The following is a 20443-nucleotide window of genomic DNA, read 5'->3' as shown; positions in this document are numbered from 1 at the left end:
AGAAAGATGACCTGATGGAAGAGGGTGAAGGTGCTAAGGTAGAAAAAGAAGAGAAAGATGACCTGATGGAAGAGGGTGAAGGTGCTAAGGTAGAAAAAGAAGAGAAAGATGACCTGATGGAAGAGGGTGAAGGTGCTAAGGTAGAAAAAGAAGAGAAAGATGACCTGATGGAAGAGGGAGAAGGTAACACTGAGAGGAGAAAAGTATTTGTGGGTGGATGACTTGATGGATTTGGCTAACAATGGGTAAAAAGTGTTCCATTCAGAATTTTCTGTTTGCCTTAGAATAAGGAAAAGGCACAGTAAAGGGGCTCTTGAAAGACTTTACCTCCAAGTAAAGTTTCAAGGAATAGTGAATAGTCTCAGTTTCTCTAGACTAACGCTTAACTAACTGCAAAGCGAATCTCAAAAGCAAACTGACAGCCCTGTGAAATGTGTAAGTAATGGCTAGGCTGGTGGAGAATACTGAATGGATGTTCACTTGCATGCATCTGGGTTTATTGCACTAACCTCCAAATAACTTGAAGCACAAGTTGCCTCTGGTTATGCCTGTATTTTATTTATGCTGAAAAAACAAGAATAGCTGAACACATAACAAAACAGTGAATTCAGTTTTGGGGGACGGAAGGAACTCCCCATTTGAGTCTTTCTGGTGGTCCATCGCTAGTGAGACTTTAGTTGGCAAATCTAAACTTGATTTGCTGAAGGCTTGTTGCTGCTCTCTAGTACAGTCTTCCAGCTAGCTGTCTAGCTTCTGCCCTCTGCTTCCCTGCTTTATCACAGCTGTTTTCAGGATTTTGTTGGAGTAACCCAGCAGGACCTGCACCCTTTGCTGCAGTATTACTGTACGTGGCTTTAGCAGGCCGGTGCCTTGTATTGCACAAGTTAATTGATGAGCTGATAATTGCAACTTTGCTTGTCAGAAACTTGGCTTCACAGCATGTGCCTTACTTCAGGAGAGGCAGATGTTCAGACTGAATAATTCTGGACACTGAAAGGGTTTGTTCTGCTAAACACAGTGAACACTCGGTGGTGGAGCAGCAGCCTAACAAGGTGTCTGTGTGGAGAGAGTATGACTGAACATAAACTAGGAGTAGTTACCTGCTCACTGTCCTGTGAAAGCCTGACTATGTTCACATACTGCTGCTTTTTTCCCCCCAATTCTGCTAAGTGTGAGGACCTATTGAACATCCTGGCCTGGTGCTGTCATTGCAGACTCCTCCCACTACTTAAATTTTAACGTCCTGACATCTCTTCTGTTTCACTTATGAAGGAGGTGTCCTCATGTTGACAGGTTTGGCCCTGCCAGTGGTAGGTGTGTGCTTTTTGGGAGTTAAACTAATGAGTTCACAGGCTCTCTAGTCCCCACCCCATCAAGCTCCTGTTGTTCTGGAATTAGCCAGGGGTTGTGATACAGGAATTGTGTGACTTCAGCATTCAGATCAGCCAATTCTCTGAAGTTATTAGCCATGCTCCTTCACTGCACATTTTCCCCAAATGTTTTCTGCTGGCAGAATAGGTAATGTGATGCTCCTGCAGGGTGTCAGGAGTCAAATTAGTGCTACACAACAGGAGGTTCATTAATAACACTGTCACTTAAATCCCTGACATAAGAACATGAACTCAGACTAATTTGTGTGCAGCTTGGCAGCTATCTTGCTGAAAATACTTGTTTTATGGAGGATGAAGTTCATCAGCTGCCCAGTGCCTCCGGGGCTGCTCAGGATCCCGTGGGTTCAGTGGGAGCTCACGGTGTATTTGTGAGAGCTAAATTCTGTGTGAGTTCCTGTTGTAGGTAGTAAGAAGTTTAAATGACAGACTACTTTAGTCAACAGTGCTGAACAGTTTCAGCAAGATGGCTGCTGCTGAGAATTTAATGTACCTGTGCTCTTCTTCCATCACACCTCTAACCTGTCACTGGAAGGATGAGGGTTGGGTGTAATATATTCTGCCTGACTCCGTGTCAAGCAAGCACAGTAACAACAAGTGTTCTCATCCGTCTACTTACCTTGTAGAAACAGAAGAATCTGAGGAGGAGGATAAAGAAAATGATAAAGCTGAAGATGATAAGGAGAATGAATTGACAGTGGAAGACAAGGTGAGGTTGCTGAGCTCTGATACTGCTCACGGGAGGGTGCAGTGTTACCCTAAACATCATGTTATAAAAGTTCACCTGTGTTTTATTTAGTCCTATGTAGGAAATTACTTTTGAAAGGCAGTATTGCCTAAGGAAGGGCCGGTGTTGCACCTAGTCCACATTGTGGGATCTTGCTCAGCTGTGTCTGTAAACTTGGGTTTGTTCAGCTGCTCTGAAACAAATTCTTGTGGTCTGCTGAGTAACGTGGCCTGGTAGTGCAGGGGCAGTGCTGTAGCCTGTCACTGAAGCTGTGAGTTTATTCTCTGCTTGTTTTGTTCTTTCACTATACATGTTGAATGCTTCTGCTCCAGTAAGCTGTGATTAGCATGGGAGTGGATTGAGAAACGTGGTGCTGCTCAAACCTGAGATGTACATTGATGTAGCAGTGAAAACAGCTGGAAAAATCTGAAGCCTCGTAGTGTGAAACTAAGCATTCTAGATAACTCTCTTTAAATGATTATCTGTCCCTTTCTCAGACTACTCTAATAAGGTTCAAAGGTTCATTAAAAAAAAAAGGTAGATCTAAACAGCACCTTAAACAAAATCTTCCTCTTGAGATAATATTGGTGCTTGGCGCCCTGATATTTCTGGGGAAAAAAAATTAATGAGGCCATATCAACAAACTGAGTTTATGTTCCACTGAACCGTCTTCACTGCAGGCGAAGTCTTGATTGATGCAATAACCTCTTCTACATATTATTGTTCTTCTTTTCCTTCTAGTGGTAAACTGTTTATCTCTCATGAACTTCTGGTCTTTACAGGAAAGCGAGGAGGATGAAATTGGAAACCTTGAGCTAGCCTGGGACATGCTGGAGTTGGCAAAAGTCATTTACAAGAGGTAAAGACTTGAGTTTTAATTTGGATATGTGCCAGAGAAACTCTGTAAATTGGAGAGTGGCATAACCACTTAGTGAATGTGCCATATTCTGATCAGGACTTGGAAACTATTTTTTTTTTCTTGATTTAGACAAGAAACAAAAGAAGCTCAGCTCCATGCAGCTCAAGCTCATCTGAAGTTAGGAGAGGTTAGCATTGAATCTGGTAAGTAATGTTAATTCTCATGTGCAAAGTGTTCAGTTCCACTTTCTGACACTGTTTTGTACTTTAAAATGAGCAGAGGTGCATTAAGGCTTTCAGAATGAAAACAAATTAGACCGATCGTGGTAGTTGCAGCCATGTGAGAAGCTTTGGCATCAATGGATGAACTGAGCTGGTGCCTTAAATGGGATAGTTGTGCTTTTCCAGAGCAGTGAAAGAAAAAATTTGAGTAATAAATGTGTTGTCAGATCAAAATCAGTCATGTGTTCTACTTTCTGAAGTGACCAAACCTTGCCTATGAACTTAAAAGAGACTTACTGAAGCAGAGAGTCACTGAGCTTAATTAATAGGAGGTGCCAGTACCGTGCCATGTCAGAACATAAAGACTGCAAATGAAAAACGGTTGACTTAGACTTTCCAAAATCCTCAGGTATAGTGAGGAAAGACTCTTGTGTTACACAGCACAAAAAAGGAGTGGGAAGCAAGCCCCAGGTTTGTGCCTTCTGATGTTTCACCTGCCTTTCATTTGAAAACATAATTTAATCTTGTTAAATCCAAGTGTACTCCTTCTCTGGGGCAAGCATTGGAAATGATCCAACAGGTTTCTGGGCTGGGGCTACAAATCAAGGGTTGTCTTATGTCACTGGAGCACCTTGAGCGGAGAGCTTGGCGGGAGGGCGGCGGGGGACTGTCCTTGGTTCCAGATCCCTGTTGCAGTTGGGACCTGTTACATTGAATTTGTGGTAGGAGGTTGAACAGGAGGATTTAGTGCCTGGTTTGACTGTGCTGGAAGTAGACAAAACACTCATGAGATAACTTCAGGAACTGGACTAGACGGTCCCTGAGGGGGAGGCAGCGCTGTCAGAGCAGCTCGGCCCTGAGCGCGGCTGCCATGTTCTGTCCGCAGACTGTGTGGGGTGTGACAGAACACCAGAGATCCACTGAGGGCTTGGGTCGTTTGGATGATTAGTGTCTTTTGTGAAGACCTTGTGGCTTTTCTCCTGTAGAAAACTACACACAGGCTATAGAGGAGTTCCAGGCCTGCCTGGCCCTGCAGCAGAAGTACCTGGAGGCTCACGACCGTCTGCTGGCCGAGAGCCACTACCAGCTGGCCCTGGCCTACCACTACAACAGCGACTTCGACGAGGCCGTCCTGCAGTTCGGCAAGTCCATGGAGGTCATCGACAAGAGACTGGGTAAGTAAGTGGATTTCGAAAGCTCTATCAGAGTTTTGTCGAGGCAGAGCAGACTTTGTTTAACTGAGGTGTGCTCCTTGCCTGCCCTGGGGTGTTCGCTGGTCTGCAGGCGGCGGCAGACAGACCACACCTCGTGGAAACTGTGTGTGTTAGCAGATAGTTGACTCTGGATGTTGATAACTGGACAGTTACTTTGTCTCAAGGTGTTTTGCCCTGATAACTGTTTCACCCCAGCCATACTGACTGAGAGAATAAAGCAAGCAGAAAGTGGGTCCCCCGAGGACGAGAAGGAGATTGAAGAGCTGAAGGGATTGCTTCCTGAAATTAAAGAAAAGATAGAAGATTCAAAGGAGTCTCAAAAGAGTGCAAGAGTGGCCGAGTTGGGACTGAAAGCAACTCTGGTGAGTGTGTCCTGTGGTTTCCTTTTGACCCAGCATTCTTCCAGTGGAACTTTAAGTAAATCAGTCATGGGAGGAGCTTGGACTTGATCAGGGGCTGGTGGTTGCTCACAGGTGTTACAGGCTGTGACTCTCAGAAGGAAACTGAGGCAGCTGACATCTAAAGAAAGGATATTTAGTAAGTACCTTGACAGTAATTGTTCCAAACTAAATGGGGATTTGATAGGTTTCTGTGGCATTTAATGCATCAGGGCTGGAAATGATGGGTCAGGCAAAGGTGGAGCAAATGTTGTCTGTCCTGTGTAGAAGTGCACAGTACAGTGCTGGGATTTGAAGGGGTTGGGCTTTCTGTCTCCTGCTAAGCTTGCTTGAATGGTCTGCACACAATCTGTTCACTGCTTCTTCTGCTTTTCTTAAGATTGGAACTACATCTGGCTTTGCACAAAGTGAAGACAGCGGTTCTGTTTCCACAGTAAGTTAATTTAAGATGGATGTTGTTAATTCCTGTCTGCTCTAAGGATTACTGGTTACAGTTGCTCATGTGTCAGTGTCTGTCTTGTAACAGATTCCAGTAAGAAAAGCAGCTGATGGTGCGTCTCAGTGTGTTACAGACATCTCTCACCTAGTCAGGAAAAAGGTGAGTCCAGAAATGACTTGTTGAACAAGCAGCTCAAGTACCACTGTCTTGCTCTTTGTAATTGGATTTCTTGACTTAGAGCTTTTTTTTTAACTTAGTTGTATAATGGGAAAATACTTTAAAAGTAAAACCAGAAATAGTGCATGAAACTCCTTTCCACTGGGAGCCAATCAGTCTGGGAACCCTGACCTCCAGGAGACCATTCTTGGTGGTTCAGCACCAGCCTGACCATGGTGTAACTTCTGACCCTGTTGTGTGGCTTCTGCAGGTGCTCTCTGAACAAGGGCTTCCTCTGCTGAGGACCCTCAAGAGCTGCAGGCTCACCTGCAGATCTCAAGGAGAAAGGGCAGGCAACCAGGCTGGGCTGGGTTCCCTTCTTCCAAAAGGAAATGGAGACTTGGGCTTAATAAATAGCAAAGCCAGAGCAATGGTAATGATAAAATGGAGATGAGATGTTGAGCACTCTGTTCCTTTAAAGGTGTGTGTGTTCTCTGGAAGTGTTGATATAACTGAGAGTATCCCCTGTAGGAACTTTAGTTTTTAATGTTGCCTGTGGCCATGGCACAGCCTGGCCTCTGTTCCACTGGCTTTTGTGAGTTCAGGTGTGCCTGGAGTGACTTGGAGCTGCTTTACATGGGTGATTTCAAGTGTTGTAGATGCCCTGAACCTACCCTGGAACTGTTACTGGGCTCAGTGGTTGCATTTCCTTGCCAGAGTGTAATCAAGGATAGTTCAGCACTAGAGATTCTGGCACCCAAACAGTGTCTCACTGGAGATTGCTGTGGTTGAGACCTTGGAGCCAGAGCCTCAGAGCTCTGTTAAACCCTGGCACTGAGGTGTCTGTCCTGAGCCTGGCAAGCACAGCTTGGGTAGATAATGTGCAGTAACCTCTAATGCTAAGTTTTGTCAAAAAGATTAAGGCTTTAATTTGTACTTACTGAAGACTATAAACAATTTTGTCTTCAGAGGAAACCAGAGGAGGAGACTCATCAGGGAGACAATGAAGCCAAGAAATCTAAACCAGAACCGGCTGTCAATGGTGGTGGTGGGGATCCTGCCCCCAGTGGAAATGAGGTTGCAGAAAAAATGGAAGAGGAGGTGGGCAGCTGAGCCAGGAGTCTGGGCTGTGCTCTTTATTTCATTTTCCCCCACTCTGTTCAGGGATGGTTCTTTTGCCTGGTAGATGTGCAGGTTTTATTGCCTGCTGGCCTCCACAGGGCTTCCCAGATGGGATGAGGAATATTCCCAGTGGGCAGGATGCATGTTGTACTGTGGTGCCTGACCCTGTGTGGGCTGGATGGACCCAGCTGTGGAGCCTTGTCACCTCTGGGGTGGGACAGAGATGGGGTCTGGGAGTTTGAGCTGGGCTAAAGTCCAGCACCGGGTCTTCCCCCAGTTCTTCATACTCCTGGGTTTTATTACCCACCCCTGGGCTGCACTTGTTCATGTCAGTGCTGTAGGGTAGTGTTGGGCTCTGGAGACAAGCAAAGCTCATGTAGTCAGTTAAATCTTCAAATTACAGAACCCTTGGGCTGCTGCATGAGTTGGTGCTGTAAGGCAGTGTCTTGGTTTTTTTAAAACAAACCCTTCTCTTCTCTTTTAGACAGAGAAAAGGCCACAAGCAGAATCAGGGGCTGCAGTTGAAAGCACAGTATGATAATTCTTTAACCTTGGACACTCCTCTCCTTACAAGGAAAATGGTTTTGTATATAGTGTATTTTTTCACTTTTTGGCAACTTTTGTATGACTTCAATAAAGATTGTAAGCAAATAGTCCCTGTCTTGACCTTCCTCCCGTGCCAGGTTCCAGCCACTGCTCCTGCCTGTTCCCCTGGGGTGCAAGTCTCAGCTCTGGCCCAGTGCTGGGCTCTTGGTCCTTTGAGCTTCAGCATTTCCATCCACATCTGCTTCATGAGGCAGGAGAAGGGAGTGGGATTGGGCAGGCAGAGCTGGCTGCTTCAGGGGAAGAAGAGCAGGGAATGAAATTCACTGTGGTCTTGTCCAGGGACAGTCTAGATGGGACTTTTTTTCCTTCTCTTGGGGCACCAGCTCTGTGGTCACAGCTGGGGCTGTGCTGGGGTTCAGTCTCAGCTAAGCCTGCTGTGGGTTCTGGGGGTGCCTCCCTCAGCCTCGAGCAGCCTAAAGAGTGGGGGGAAGGCTGATGAAGAGGTTTTTAACAGCCTGGACATTGTTGGATATGTATTTTTAGCTCTGCCCCTCTGTGCAGGGAGAGCTTGTGGAGATGGAGGGCAGTGGTGGTTCCAGGCAGGGCATGGCTGTCCCCTGGGGCAGCCTGTGTGCCTGTACATTCCCGGGTGGGGAGGGGAGCCTGCTCTGGGACACACAGAGAAAGGCCAAGAAGTGAAGAGCAATAGGCTGAAGCCATTTATTAAACATATAGCACGTGGCCTGTGACACTTAGGAAAGCTGGTGCTGGGTTTTGCTGGGTTGCCAGGGCTGAGCTGTGCCTGCTCCTGGTCAGGCTTTCCCTACAAAGGGCTGCTGGTGGGGCTGTGCCTGATGGAATGAGCTGAGCCATAGGGAAAGGGAATGTGATTGTGCTTCTCTGCCTGTCCCCAAACCACCACTGTGAGCAGGATGGAACATACTCATCTGGCTGTGGGCTCAGTCCTGGGGCACAAAGGGAGCCTGAGGTGGAGGCTGAGCTGTGTAACTCTGCCTGCTGGCTTAGGGGTCAGCCTGATGCTGCCTGTCCTCTCCCTGCTGCCAAAATGCCCAGCAGGGATCCCAAATGCTTCCCCCTGCCCCAGCACTGGGTTCCTGGTGCCAATTACACAGCCAGTCCCAAGCCCCATCTTGCTGAACTGAAGTTCAAACACAGGTTTTGCCATCCTTTCATCACCCTAACAGCTAAAAAAGCCCCGATTTCCTACTCCAGGGTGGTGAGGGGATGCCAGGGCAGTGTGGCCCATTCCTGGCTCACCTTCGTGGAGGTCTGTGTTGTTCTGGGGGCTCCTGAGCAGGAGGAGGGTCCTCCAGGGCCACAAAGGGGCTGAGGGGGAGGCCGTGGGGCACATGGCCTGTGGGGCTGCCTGGTCCCAGCGCTGGCCCAGGGGGCTCCTGGGAAATGAAAAAAGTTGTGTCAAGGGCAGGAGGGTCCTGACACTGTCCTGCTACAGGCACAGGCAGGAGCTGCCTGGCCATTCTGTCACAGCATTGGGTGTGCAGAGCAAATTACACCCCTGCTCCCTCACTGGGAAGGGACTCGCCTGCCCCAGGGGCCCTAATCCCCAGCTGCAGCCAAGGCAGCTGTTCCCAAATCTTCCCAAGCTTGTACCTCCACATCTGTCATCCTATGCCAGTTGGCAGCCCTTCTCCCATCTCCCTTCTCCCCTCCCTGGAGAGCTAGAGACTGCCTTGGGCCAAGGCTCTTACCATAAAAAGTTCTGGCACAGCCAGGGCTGGTGGCAGTGAGGGGGCCACAGCAGGTGGGAGGATGGGTGGGGGCAGCCGTGGCCCCGCCTGCTCCGCGTGGCATCGCAGCATCCCCACCTCTGCCTGGAGCTGGGCCAGCTCCTCCGAGTGCCGCTGGGCCGCCCTCGAGCCTGGGGACAGGAACTCCTTGCTGTGGGGTTTACGCTTCCCCAGCAACCCTTTCCCAGCATGTCGCTGGGCAAGTGTTCAGGATCTGGGGGAGTCGGGACTCTCCCTTCTCAGTGCAGACACCCCACCCCGGGCTGTGCAGCTGCAGCCCCCCCAACTTCCCCATATTTCCATGAGTCATATCTAGCCCAGAGGCTCCAATCCTACAGCCCCAGAGGCAGTCGGGGGCTGTGGGGTGCAGATGGGGGACCCCCTTCCCCAGGACCCATCACCTACCAGCGTCAGCTCTCCTCTCTCTCCTGACCTTCAGCGCCAACACTTCATCTTCCAGTCGCCAGTTTTCCAGCTCCACAGCCAACAGTGCTGCATCCAGACCCTGTGTGCCAGTGCCAGGGGGCTCTGCTGGCACAGCCGGGAATGCCTCAGGTGCTGGCTGTGGAGTCACAGTCCCTGCAGGGAGACGGGGCTGGGGTTGGGCCTTACCCATCCTCCTGCCCCTGCGCAGCCCTGCGGTTCCTTTCTCCAGCACCGTGGCCTCCAGCTGGAGGTGGAGCAGCTGGTCCAGGATGGCCGGGTCGTGTCCCCCGGCGCGCAGGTAGGACAGTCGCAGTGCCCTGCCAGAGCCCCGGATCAGCCATCGCTGGGCTCAGCGGGACACTCTGCTGGACCTGCCATGGCCCACAGCCCCTCACCTGGCCTCAGCAGCGAGTGGCCCCGAGGGTGGCAGGAGGGTGTCGAGGTGGAGGGTGGCCCTGGGGAGGAAACGGGCAAATGGGGGGTGAGGAGACCAAAGGCTCCTTGATGGAGAGCACCCCACTGGGCTCTCCCCCAGAGGTGGCAGAGCTGGGGCTCACCTGTGCTGTGCCGCTTGCACTTGTCTGAGCTGCTCCTTTGGGGCCTTCAGGACCTGGCCCAGCCCCAGCTCCCCCTGCTCGGGCTGAGGCCCCCCAGCCCCTCCAGCCCCCAGTGCTGCCAGCTGCCGGCACAGCCCTGCGGGAAGGTGAGGGGACAGGGGGGCTCAGCAGGGCCCCCACAGCCCCACTCCCTGAGGGGTGCTGCACCCCACACGTGCCCCCCGTCACCCCTAAACCACTGCCAGTGCCTACCTTCCCTCTGCTGCTCCAGCTGCTGGGTCCTGGCCTGGATCTCGGCCATTTGGCGTTTGTGGGCCTCCAGCAGCTCCTGTGGCGGCTGCTGCTGCCCCTGGGGCAGGACCGGCTGCTGGGGGGGCTCTCCCTGCTGCACAGGGGGTTCAGCGGGCAGGAGGGGCTGGACCACCAAAAGCCATGGGGTGTGGGGAGCCGCCGGGGTGTTGGTGCCCACAGGGGCAGGGGGTTCACTGTACCTGCACTGTGGGTGTCCTGGAAGCAGGATCGGCCGTGCGGAGCAGGGCCCGCTCACGAGGGGTGAGCACGGCCCCCAGGGGAGCCCCCCGTGCCCACCCCCGTCCCCGCTGTCCCCACACAGCCGCTGAGACCCTGGGGAGCTCAAGGCGATGGTGTGGCTCAGGGCCGTCTCCATGCAGGGACACCCCGACCTCGCAGACACAAATAGGAAGGAAAGGGTGAAAAAAAATCCCCCCCACTTACTAATATACTTTTCTGCCTTTGGTAAAATAATCACCAAAGGCTGCCGGTGTGGTGCAGGAGTGGGAGGGCAGAGGTTTGCCCTCCCAGCTCAGGCCAAGCTGGATCCAGCAATGCTGGCAGAGATGCTGTTTCCCAGCCCAGCACCTGTCCCTGTCCCTATCCCCATCCCTCCTGCCCCTCCCTGTTCTGTGACAGACCCAGCTCCGCACTACCGAGGTGTCCTGTGGCCTCCCTGCCGTGCCCGGCGCCCCCTCCGCAGGCAGAGGGTTCCCCCCATGGAGGCAGGAGCTGGCGGGCTCCGGGATCCCGAGGCACAGCTTCTCCTGGTGCGCCCGCAGGAGCTGCCGGGAGCTGAACGCCATGCGGCAGCGGGGGCACGGGAAGCTCCCCATGTCCGGCACCCTGGAAAGCAGAGCGGGTGGGGGTCACTGGGGGGGCCACCCTGCCAGGGAGAGGGCTGGGTGCGGGCACAGACCTGCCGGCGGCGGTGCTGGCGGTGTTTGAGCCGCTGTTGCTATGCTGGACGCTGGGCAGGGCAGGGAGGGCGGCCGCACCTCCGGCCTGGGCCATTCCTGCTGTTTGCCACGGGCACCGGAACGGGAAAAAAACGTCCTTTGGGCACCTGAGCAATCCACAAAAAGCAAGATGAGGGAGGTCCCGCAGAGCTCCCCCTCCCCTGGTTACAAAACCTTTGCTGCTCCGGGGTGTCCCGGGGGTGCTCCTTTTCCACCTTGCAGCAGCTCCCACCCGTGCACCACAGGATTCGAGGAGGAAACTTTGCAGAGGTGAAACACCTCCTTCTGCCCCTTCTCCATGCCGCAGGTGTCCAGGCCCTGCCCTTGTTCCCAAAACAAGCTCCCCTCCTTCCATCCTTGCACCCACCTGTCCTTGCAGAGCACCCACGGGCTCTTCCCAGGCTGCTGCAGGTCCCCCCCAACCTCACTGACAGTGATCCTGGTCAGGGACTCCTCAGGAAAAAGCTGCCGGTTGTTGCACGGGGATTTGCTCGATCAGGCTCACCCAGAGGCTGACACTGACACTTCCAGAATGTCATGGATACTTAAATCCACAGGAGGGGTTAGGGCAGAGGAGTCACTCTGGCACGGAACAAGGAGCTCCCAGCACACACACACACACAGGCCCCCACTGGTCCCACAGTCCAGACAGGGATTCCTCAGCAATCCAGTTCCTCTGTTCCAAGTGGCTGTTAGCACGGATTTAGGGTGAAGGGTTTTTTAAACTTACCCCATTTCTTGCCAACAGTGCACACAACAGATCTGCATAATTTGATTTAAATGGATGTAGGAAGTTAAATTTTTAAAAAAATGGATGGACTTCTCCAGCCAAAAGCCATGTTTGATGGGACCAAAGCACAAGGACATTCAAAAAGAATGAGACAAGCTGTAAAATGTCTGTCTTACAGGAGTCCCAGCACTTCCCCAAGCATTCCTAGGCAGACCCAGCCCCTGGAGCTCAGTTTCCAGAAGGCAGTGATGAAGAAATGCCCCGCTGCTCCTCTCACCTGGGGTTCCCTGCAGAGGCAGCATCACCATGGCAGTGGGAGCTGAAAGTAGAGGCAGCACAGTTACACCTGATAATGCCGACAGTGCTCCCCTGAGCCCAGACACAAAGATTCATGGCTAAACATTACAATTTTCTTACACCTCAGTCCTCTCTGCCTGGCCAGGAGTGGACTAAAAACCACACAGGCACAACCTCACGTGAAACCCCCTCAGCTCAGCAGGCCCAGGGGGTTTTGCTCTCGCTGTGCAACTCCATCCAACCCACTTGCAAACACTGCACGACACCCGAGCGCTTTCCAATCCAAAACCTTTGTGCACAAGCTGAACTTACACCAGACACTAAAATAGCTTAGGCCACAACTGAGTTGTTTGTAAAATTCTTTTTAATCTAATAGAAATGTTTTCATGAATTTTTAAAAAAGATTTCAATGAAAACAGCTTTGGATTCAGACATTCCCTTGCCACGTTGTGAACATAAACAGCAGCATTGCACTAGGAACAAGTGACACCGACCGGTCGAGCTTCACCATTTTGTATGAAGCGGAAAAAAAAAAAAGCAAACTGCTTTAGTAGGAGATAATTTCAATTATTTTCTTAAAAAAACAAAAACCCCTCAAGCATGGGCTGTCATCTCAGCATTGTTCTCCCTCTCCCTTCTTAAAGGAAGAGTTCAGCTCCTGCAGTCTGAGCGCTACAGCAATGTTTGCCAAGTGGAAATATAGAGTGGGAGAAGAAACTGTTTATCCCCAGTGCTACTGAACCCCCAGAGTTTCAGGTCCCTTAGAGGAAAGCTCTTCTTACATAAGAAAGACAATTAGAATTGGCAAACTGATGCAAAATATTTATTCCAAGTTAGTTATTTTTGATGCAGTAGTTTTTCCCCCTCATACAGACTCAATGTGATAGTCACTTTTTAAAATCTGTAAATAATGTTATCAAAATAATCTTAATCTTTGAAATCTCACAAAAAATTTATATTTTACAATCCACCCTGAATATCAAGGCTGCAAGAAGAAGAACACAAACAATTCCTATATCCAAATATTTTACAGCTGTACCCAAAAAAAAAAAAAAAAAAAAAAAGGAAACCACAAACGCCTGGTTAAGTGATGAAGCTCCCCGAGCCGCCAAAAAAAAAAATAAAATAAAATATCCATGTTATTAGCATTAATTTAACATAATTAGAACTTCAAAAGCCATTTTGTCATCGACAATGATTGTTTTAGCACACCGTTACCGCGCGGCACTGGGCAATGCGGCGGCACTGTTAGAAGCTTGTTGTTGCAGAGATCAGTCAGCCACTTGTGTCCTGCTCACACGACTGAACTTGTGCACTGCCCCACAAGGGATTTCTGTCAAAATTTGCTAGCTGCACAAACTTCTAGTAAGCATTAGGGCAAAACCAAAAGAAAAAGCTAAAGAAGCCAATTTCTCTCTTCTTTGGGATACAATCATTTCCCTTGTGCATGAAGTATCAACAACAAAAGAAAAAACTGAACAGACTGGAGACAGAATAAACTCTGTTTAGTTTATACAACCCCAAACACGTGTTGAACTATGAACTGAGTTTATTGGGTTGGTTTTATTAATTTTAATTTTATTGTGCCCAGTTTCAGGCATCGTCATCTGACGTTTCGCTGCTACTAGTTTCTGTGTCTGAGTCCTCAATCTTTGTCTTAAAAGTGCTTCTCCAGTGGAACAACAGGCTGGAGCCGCGGCCCTGAAGAAATCCATTCTTCCCAAATCCATTTCTTCTTCGCTGTAGGAATGAAAGCAAGTTTTAAAACAAGTAAAGTTGTGGGCAGTAACTGTCCCTAACCATGCACGGACACAAATTACGTATTTAACTGTGTATACACACACACTCTGCTTGGATAATGCAGAGCCATCAATTCTACTACAGTCTCACTTCAACTCTTTGCCTTCCTTGAGCATCCTTAAGAATGACCCCACAGAAGACTTGTGCATGAGGAGGAAGAAGAGCAGTCACAAGTGGCAAGAGGTGTAAACATACCTGCTCTGATTTAATCTGGAACTCTTTGAGCTCATCCTCAGTGAGGGGAAGGTAGTTTTCATCATTTTCAGGATATTCCTGCCATCCCATTTCTTTCAATAACCTGATTGTGGAGAAAATAAAAGGGGCGTGGGAACTTAAGCAAGGGAACAGTGGCGAAGGAGAGAACCCTTTGTCTGTGAAGCACCAGGTTTTGTACTAAATCACCCTGAATTCACCAGGGAATCTTCTCTATCAGAGACCATTTCAACAATCTTTTGTGTTTACCCAACATTTTTCAACGTCTTTTACAAATATTTAACCATCAGCAGCCCTGTACAATGGGTACATAACCAGCCTGGCGGAAGGCAGGGATTTCAAATTCCAGCCCAAGGACACTGAAGGAGGACATGAGGCAACCAAACCAGTATCACAGCTCAGGATCTCCCTAAACCTCACTATCCTCTTGCACCAGATGCTCACAGTGCTTACTCACTGACGTGAGATACAGACTGAGATACCAGGCAAATATTTTCTTAGCTCTCCTCCACTTCTGCAGCATGTAAAGCAGCACAGGAGTATTCCAAATGCAAACAAAGTGTGGTGTGTGTGTCCTCAAACCATTCCATTCAGGACACCTGCTTGTAAATTAACGAGAATCACACCAGGTTCATGCTGACTCCCAGTGTGGGCAAGTAAATATCTAGGCAGCATTAGGACATGGGGATGTGGCACTAGAGCAGCACTGGAATTTAATTACAGACCTTGGTAAAGCCTTGGCTCACCTGACACTGGTGTCTTGTTTTACTTTCAATAAGACCCCGCCCAGTCCAGCACTAGTTACAAAGCCCACACACCTCCTGCTCCACACACACAAAGCTACTGCTGCTTCCCAAAAACAGAGTTTTCTTTGAAATAATTTCCTTCTCCTCAGCCAGCCCAAGGACTCAGCCTCCCTTACTTTAGAGACTTTATTTTGCCATTTACTCACCTGTGTTCTGCTTCCAATGAATGGGAGAGGTTTTCCCCCTCCTCCGGCAAAGGGAGAGAAAGGCCATTCTGATGGCAATTCTCTTCCCAGTTTTCCTTTGGTTCTGGTGTGCTGTTGCTCTCCATCTAGAGAAAAATAAAAGCATCAGAGCGTGCCAAGAGCACAGTTCCAAGTTCAAGCTTCTGCCTTTGAAAGTCCAGCCAAGCCTTTCACCTTGAGCCTGTGTTTTTTACAGAGCCTGACTGATAATGGCTGCAGCAATTTGTACCTGGCTGTGACAGGACAACGCGCGATGAAGGACGTTTGGTGGACTGCGCTGCTGTGCCGAGGGAACGAGTGCTGGCATGACAAAGCCATCACCAGGGGCTTCAGAGTGACAGCCAGAAAACTACGAGAGTTAAATGCTCCTAAGGACACGCTTTACAGACACATTAAGGCACAGATTTATGCATTCAGGAGTCTGGGCTGAGCCTCTGAGGCTTAAGCCACAGTCCTGCCCCTTTCACAAGCACAGAGTTCTACTTTCCCATGAATGTAGTTTGATAAGGAAGTTGGAAAGCAAAACAGAGATGTAAAAACATGGTATCGTTCCACTCCTTAGAGAATCCTTGCAAAAAATCCAGATTACCTTCAGCATCTGTGACCTTCCCTTCCACCTCATTTATTACTTATCCATTTGCATTTCTGTGTTACAGATCTCCCTCCATCACAGCGCTGTGCACTGCATCTGTTGGCACATGTGCCAGGCCAGAGGGAGTCAAGCCTTTCCTCCTCCACAGCCCTGAATTACATACACCGCTCGGGGCTTTTTCAGTCCCCAGCTCCTTAACTAATAATGATCACATATACAAGGACAGTGATCTTACATCATCCAGCTTGTCACATTCCCTGTTCTCTGTTATCTCCCCGTTTCTATCATCTTTCAGTGCCTTCAGGAATTCGCTCTTTTTATCAGTGGTCCGGCGCATCAGCTTCGTCAGGCGCGAGGAGCAGATCTCGATGGGAGGGGTGGTGCTGGAAGGACTCTGCACAGGGGAGGGAGAACACAGACAATTTCAAACTGTGCTGCTACAGAGTTTCTCTTCAGTCTCTGTGCTTACACCTTTCAATCAATCATCAGTTCTTTGGGTGGCTGTTAACCCCTCAAAACCCCCTTAATCTAATGTCAAATTCCCACCAAAATACTGATGGGTGTTGCACATTCACTTCTTCCCTTACCAGCACACTGTTCTCCCATCTAATATTATCAACTCAATTTCCCCCCCCCAGGAGTCAATTCATGTGGCCATATTTGTTTTGTTCCTTGGCAATATAACTCTCCCAAGCAAGCTGAAGCCTACAACAGAACATTAAGGCAGAAAACTTCATGCAGGATTTTTGCCCTACAAAAATTAACAAATTAAGGAGATTAGCCTCAGTTCAAATTTGCGTCTGAAGTCATCCTGACAGACTCTACCCTGAAATTAGCTATGGGGAGGTAATCTCCTTTCAGGGAGTGGTCAGGTCACATCCTTAACTACCCACAACCGGGTGTGAAACAAGCAGCCACAGCCTCGGGATCCTCCCCTGGAGAGCAGACTGCCAACTCCTTGCTCTGTGCACTCAGCCCAGATGGTTCAGTGTGGAGCCAGACACAGACAACCCTGGAGCCTGCGGGAAACCTGCTCAGCTCAGTGCACGAATCCAAGGAAACCCCCCGTGCTCTTCCGCAGCGTTTAAGCTTCCTTAATTATCTGGGGCTGTGAACCAGGCACACGGCACAGCAGTTGCCCACTGGCAGTACCCCAGCTGTGATCCTGCAATAGGAGCATTGCTAACCAAGGTCAGCTTTCAGTTTAATCCGTTCCATGATTTTGACTGGACACTCAAAAGAAGACTAAGAGAACATTACGTGAAATTTCCTGATACCTTAACTTCCCGCTCATGTATGGAGTTCATGTCTGGTTACTCTAAAACAATGAGGACTTTAATAATTATTATGGATACCTGACAGCAGAATCTTCAATGCAAAACTACTCTTTTCCTTCATATACTTTTTTTTTTTTTGGTCAATATTAAAACAGTAACATTTCCTGAAGTCTGTAGTGTTTTTCTACCTACACACTTTTTTAAGCTGGGGAAGAAGGTTGCAATTTCAGGCTCTTCAAAACAAATCTCCTTTGCCAAGAATTTTTATCACACTCGCCGTGCTCTGAGCAAAGATCAAGGGAACTAGAACAAAAACAAGGCAGCAACTGCTGCTTGAATTTCTAATGCCTGTTGCACGTGAAACACTGGACTGAAATAAAGCCTTCAGGGAAATGCAGGCTGGAAGTAATGCCTTGCAGGACACATTTCTCAAGCAGCCTTCTTGGATTTTGCCTAATTCAACACAGTAAGGAACAAATCACCAGTTGTAACAGACTTAAAAAGTGACTGTGACTATCAGGATAAAAAGCCAACACAGTACTGAAATTAGGCTCTCAACAAGACAACTAGTTTGACTGCAGAGACAAAAGGTAACAGTGAACAAAGGAGACTAAAATTAGATGTCTTCTAGTAACTTGGAATACTCTACTTGAACTCTTTGCTAGTGGCTGTTTTAATCTTTAATAAGCTGTTGAGGTACTAAAACTTAATTTATATGCATTAGGGGAAGACAGTTATAGCTAAAGTTTAGAAACCACAGATTTCTGAATGGGAATTAATTTCACCTCAGTTCTGGTTTCACGTGTAACCTTCTGTAGAAGGGTTATGTATAGTAGCAGTTTTCTGTTTTACAGAACATCCTCTTTTAGCACTAAAGGAGTACAAGGAATCATTTTTGGCATCTTTTCTGAAGTAAGTTTAGCCCTTTGACTGAAACATCAAGGCATCTCTCAGTTTTTTGGTGTTGCCTTTTTTTTTTCCGGTGTTTTTTTTTTAATGAGAGCACTATGCAACACCCCAGATTTGTTCTGAGGTCAGTCTATGTATCAGGGATGGCTACTCTTAAAGAAAAGTAATCCTGAATCATTTTAAGAATTCTGACTGTATTGTAACTTAAGTTGTCTTAGGCTGGCTTGTGGGGACATGGGGCCGGTGCCAGCTGGCACTCTTCTAGTTTGCAACACACTGTGGTCTCTTATGAATAAAGGTGCTATTTTCACCACTTCTGCAGGAGGGGCATTACCTTTCAGAAACAAAATCCAGATTATTTGTAGTAGTCCTGGGGAGCCAGGATTACAGTACTATGTGCTGGCCACAGTCACATATTTTCATACTGTAAGTCTCCAACAGATTCACAGAAAAGCATCTTACAAGTGGCTCAGTTTTAGCCAGGAGGAATTTTTAAGCCCTTTTTGTTTAGTTGATTGATGCTGGTAATACAAGAAGCATTCCAGAAAGTCCTGCTTGCTCTGGGGAAAACCCAGCTGCCCACCTCTGCTCTCAGGTTAGTACCCCACACCCTCACTGACTGAAAAGCTTCACACAAGAGCTCCTTGGGGGGTGGGTGAAGGAGACACTTGTGTGTATGATACAACGTGAACACGCCCCTCGTATCTGCTGAGGTGAAACCCTGTTTAAGGTGTCCGTGCTGTGCATTACAGAAAAAACAAGGCAGCACAAAGAACTTGGCCTAAAGACAGACAAAGCAAGGCAAGGCAAGGAACACGGTGTAAGATCTATTTGTCAAAGTGACAGGTGCCTGCTTGTTAACTATTGCCTTTAATGACTGCTTGTACACTCAGCTGTGGCTAAGGCAGGGAAGCTCAGGCTGCTGCAAAGTAAAGCCTGCAAAGCAGAAAATCATAAAGATGACAAGGCTTTATTTTATAAGTAATATTTGTAAAGAAACAAGACAAATACACAACTAAAAAAAAAAATCCCACTTCTACACTTAAAACGTGATCACAGTAATTTCAAATGTTGTGAATCATCATCACAGCCTGTTTTATTTTTGTTCTTTTTTTTTTCCTTGTGTTATGTCACACTTAGTGCTGAAATATTAATAGAATTGTATTTAAGGTTCTCTCCATACTTCAGACCAAAACCAGGGGTGAATCAGTTTCAATCTCAGCAGATTGCCTCCTTCCAACACCAAAATTAGACACTGTAGCTGAAGTCACATGTACACATGTTAAACTCCTTCAACCCCCTCAGAGCTCACTGCCTGTACTGTTGTTTTAGAGAAAGGAAATTAGGCAGATCACCTTCCTTCCTTCTTTTCCCATACTGAAGAACATCATGGGAATCAATTGACCTATCCATTCACATCAGTGCTTGGTATCTGCACTTGGATAACAAACACCGAGTCGATACATGTCTAGTTACACAACACCATTTAAAGTGTTAGTACTTCGGGTTTTTTTTTACTGTAGGGAAATTCTAATACATTTTAACAGAGACCAATGGCTTTACAGCCAGGTAAACCACATTTTTATTTCTTACAGTGTATCAGAGATGTGCCAGAGAATGTACAAGTGAGTCATCCCTCAAGGGTGCAAAGGCAGGTACCATGTACAGAGAGGGCCTTATCATGTCTGAGCTACAGTAGGTGATAGTGATAGAAGGTCCCACCCTATCCCAAATCCCAACCCCTTACCTCTTTGGGAGAGGTGAGGACTGAGCCACTTGCCAGTACCGCTGGTTTGGTTACAGACACTGGACTGGTAAAGGCAGAGTCACGGGTGGAGGAGAGCGAGCCTGGTTTATGTTCATTTCTGTTGGCTTTCCATGGGCTTGGCTGCATTGAAGAGAACATAAAATACAGGGCAGTTAAAATGGTAAGGCACAAGTTGGGGTTGTTTGCAAGTAGTGAAATAAATAAGCAACATTATGTTGGCCGTTGTATGAAATTTTTTCCTCCCTCTCCAAGAACAGTCTCAACAAGTTTACCTCAACCCACATCATTCTTCCCCTGGAATCTTCCGTTTTCCTCAAATCACACACAGTTCTGCTTCATGGGTACCACCCTCCAGTAAAACACCATTAAGAGCTCAAAGAGAAAATCCAGCATTGCCCTTCATTAATTGGAATCACTACCAAGTAATGCAACTCATCCCACAGATGGGAAATAAAAAAAAAACAACAAACAATTAAATTCATATTTCTTAGGGGAACACTGCATGCCACAAGGAAAAGCACCCAATCACTTGACAGGAAGTTCCCCTGTGCAAGGAAGAAGCACATAAAGGGACACATTTCTGTCCAGGGTGAGAATTCAAATTATTTATTTCCTAGGGTTCTGAAAGTGTCCATCACTGCACTGATTTAGCAACAACAACAACAAGAAAAAAAAAAAAAAGGAAAAAAGAAGGAAAAGCAGCCACTTTGTCATAGTGAAGGAGCAATTGCTGTTTTGTTCTGGATACTCTCTGCAGTATCCCTTTGAATACACACTGGCCATTTGGTTGAAGA

At 48.1% G+C, this 20443-nt stretch overlaps 3 protein-coding genes across 6 annotated transcripts in view; 1 reads left to right on the top strand and 2 right to left on the bottom strand.

Moving 5' to 3' along the window:
* NASP (nuclear autoantigenic sperm protein) overlaps positions 1-7177 on the top strand; it is a 12228-nt gene extending 5051 nt beyond the window's left edge. Inside the window, exons 6-14 of one of the 2 annotated variants that reach the window (XM_017824626.1) lie at positions 2015-2097; positions 2898-2974; positions 3104-3177; positions 4182-4370; positions 4605-4771; positions 5187-5240; positions 5334-5405; positions 6372-6503; positions 7009-7177. In XM_017824626.1, coding sequence (XP_017680115.1) covers positions 2015-2097; positions 2898-2974; positions 3104-3177; positions 4182-4370; positions 4605-4771; positions 5187-5240; positions 5334-5405; positions 6372-6503; positions 7009-7062 — 902 coding nt within the window. In that variant the 3' untranslated portion in view covers positions 7063-7177. The other variant, XM_017824627.1, reaches the window with a different exon arrangement.
* Positions 7178-7433: 256 nt separating this feature from the next.
* Positions 7434-10910, bottom strand: LOC108502100. The gene is made up of 8 exons (XM_017824628.1): positions 10770-10910; positions 10075-10505; positions 9661-9720; positions 9452-9582; positions 9245-9344; positions 8801-8970; positions 8349-8485; positions 7434-7543 (listed from the first exon to the last, which is right to left on the bottom strand). The coding sequence occupies exons 1-8, from the start codon at positions 10832-10834 to the stop codon at positions 7492-7494; spliced, it is 1146 nt and encodes a 381-aa protein (XP_017680117.1). The 5' UTR covers positions 10835-10910; the 3' UTR covers positions 7434-7491.
* Positions 10911-12650: 1740 nt separating this feature from the next.
* Positions 12651-20443, bottom strand: part of GPBP1L1 (GC-rich promoter binding protein 1 like 1) — a 31721-nt gene continuing 23928 nt past the window's right edge. For 2 of the 3 annotated variants that reach the window (XM_017824623.1, XM_017824624.1), the window contains exons 8-12: positions 19629-19769; positions 15931-16089; positions 15065-15189; positions 14095-14197; positions 12651-13839 (exon numbers count right to left, since the gene is read on the bottom strand). In XM_017824623.1, coding sequence (XP_017680112.1) covers positions 13693-13839; positions 14095-14197; positions 15065-15189; positions 15931-16089; positions 19629-19769 — 675 coding nt within the window. In that variant the 3' untranslated portion in view covers positions 12651-13692. Of the gene's footprint in view, positions 13840-14094; positions 14198-15064; positions 15190-15231; positions 15453-15930; positions 16090-19628; positions 19770-20443 lie in introns of those variants that run through there. The other variant, XM_017824625.1, reaches the window with a different exon arrangement.

Source organism: Lepidothrix coronata, unplaced genomic scaffold, assembly GCF_001604755.1.
Source record: "Lepidothrix coronata isolate B3197 unplaced genomic scaffold, Lepidothrix_coronata-1.0 Scaffold112, whole genome shotgun sequence".
NCBI classification, from domain to species: Eukaryota; Metazoa; Chordata; class Aves; order Passeriformes; family Pipridae; genus Lepidothrix; species Lepidothrix coronata.
Note: the sequence above shows the minus strand (reverse complement) of the source record. Positions and strands in the feature narration are given on the sequence as shown.

Bases quoted from the DNA above. Each gene is read 5' to 3' on its own strand.
- LOC108502100 (XM_017824628.1), bottom strand. From the start codon at position 10,834: ATGGGGGGAACCCTCTGCCTGCGGAGGGGGCGCCGGGCACGGCAGGGA. The intron at 10,506-10,769 runs GTAGTGCGGAGC...TGTGTCTGCGAG, and splicing joins GGAGGCCACAGGACACCTCG to GTCGGGGTGTCCCTGCATGG. The intron at 7,544-8,348 runs GTGAGCCAGGAA...CCCACTCTTTAG, and splicing joins CAACACAGACCTCCACGAAG to GCTGCTCGAGGCTGAGGGAG.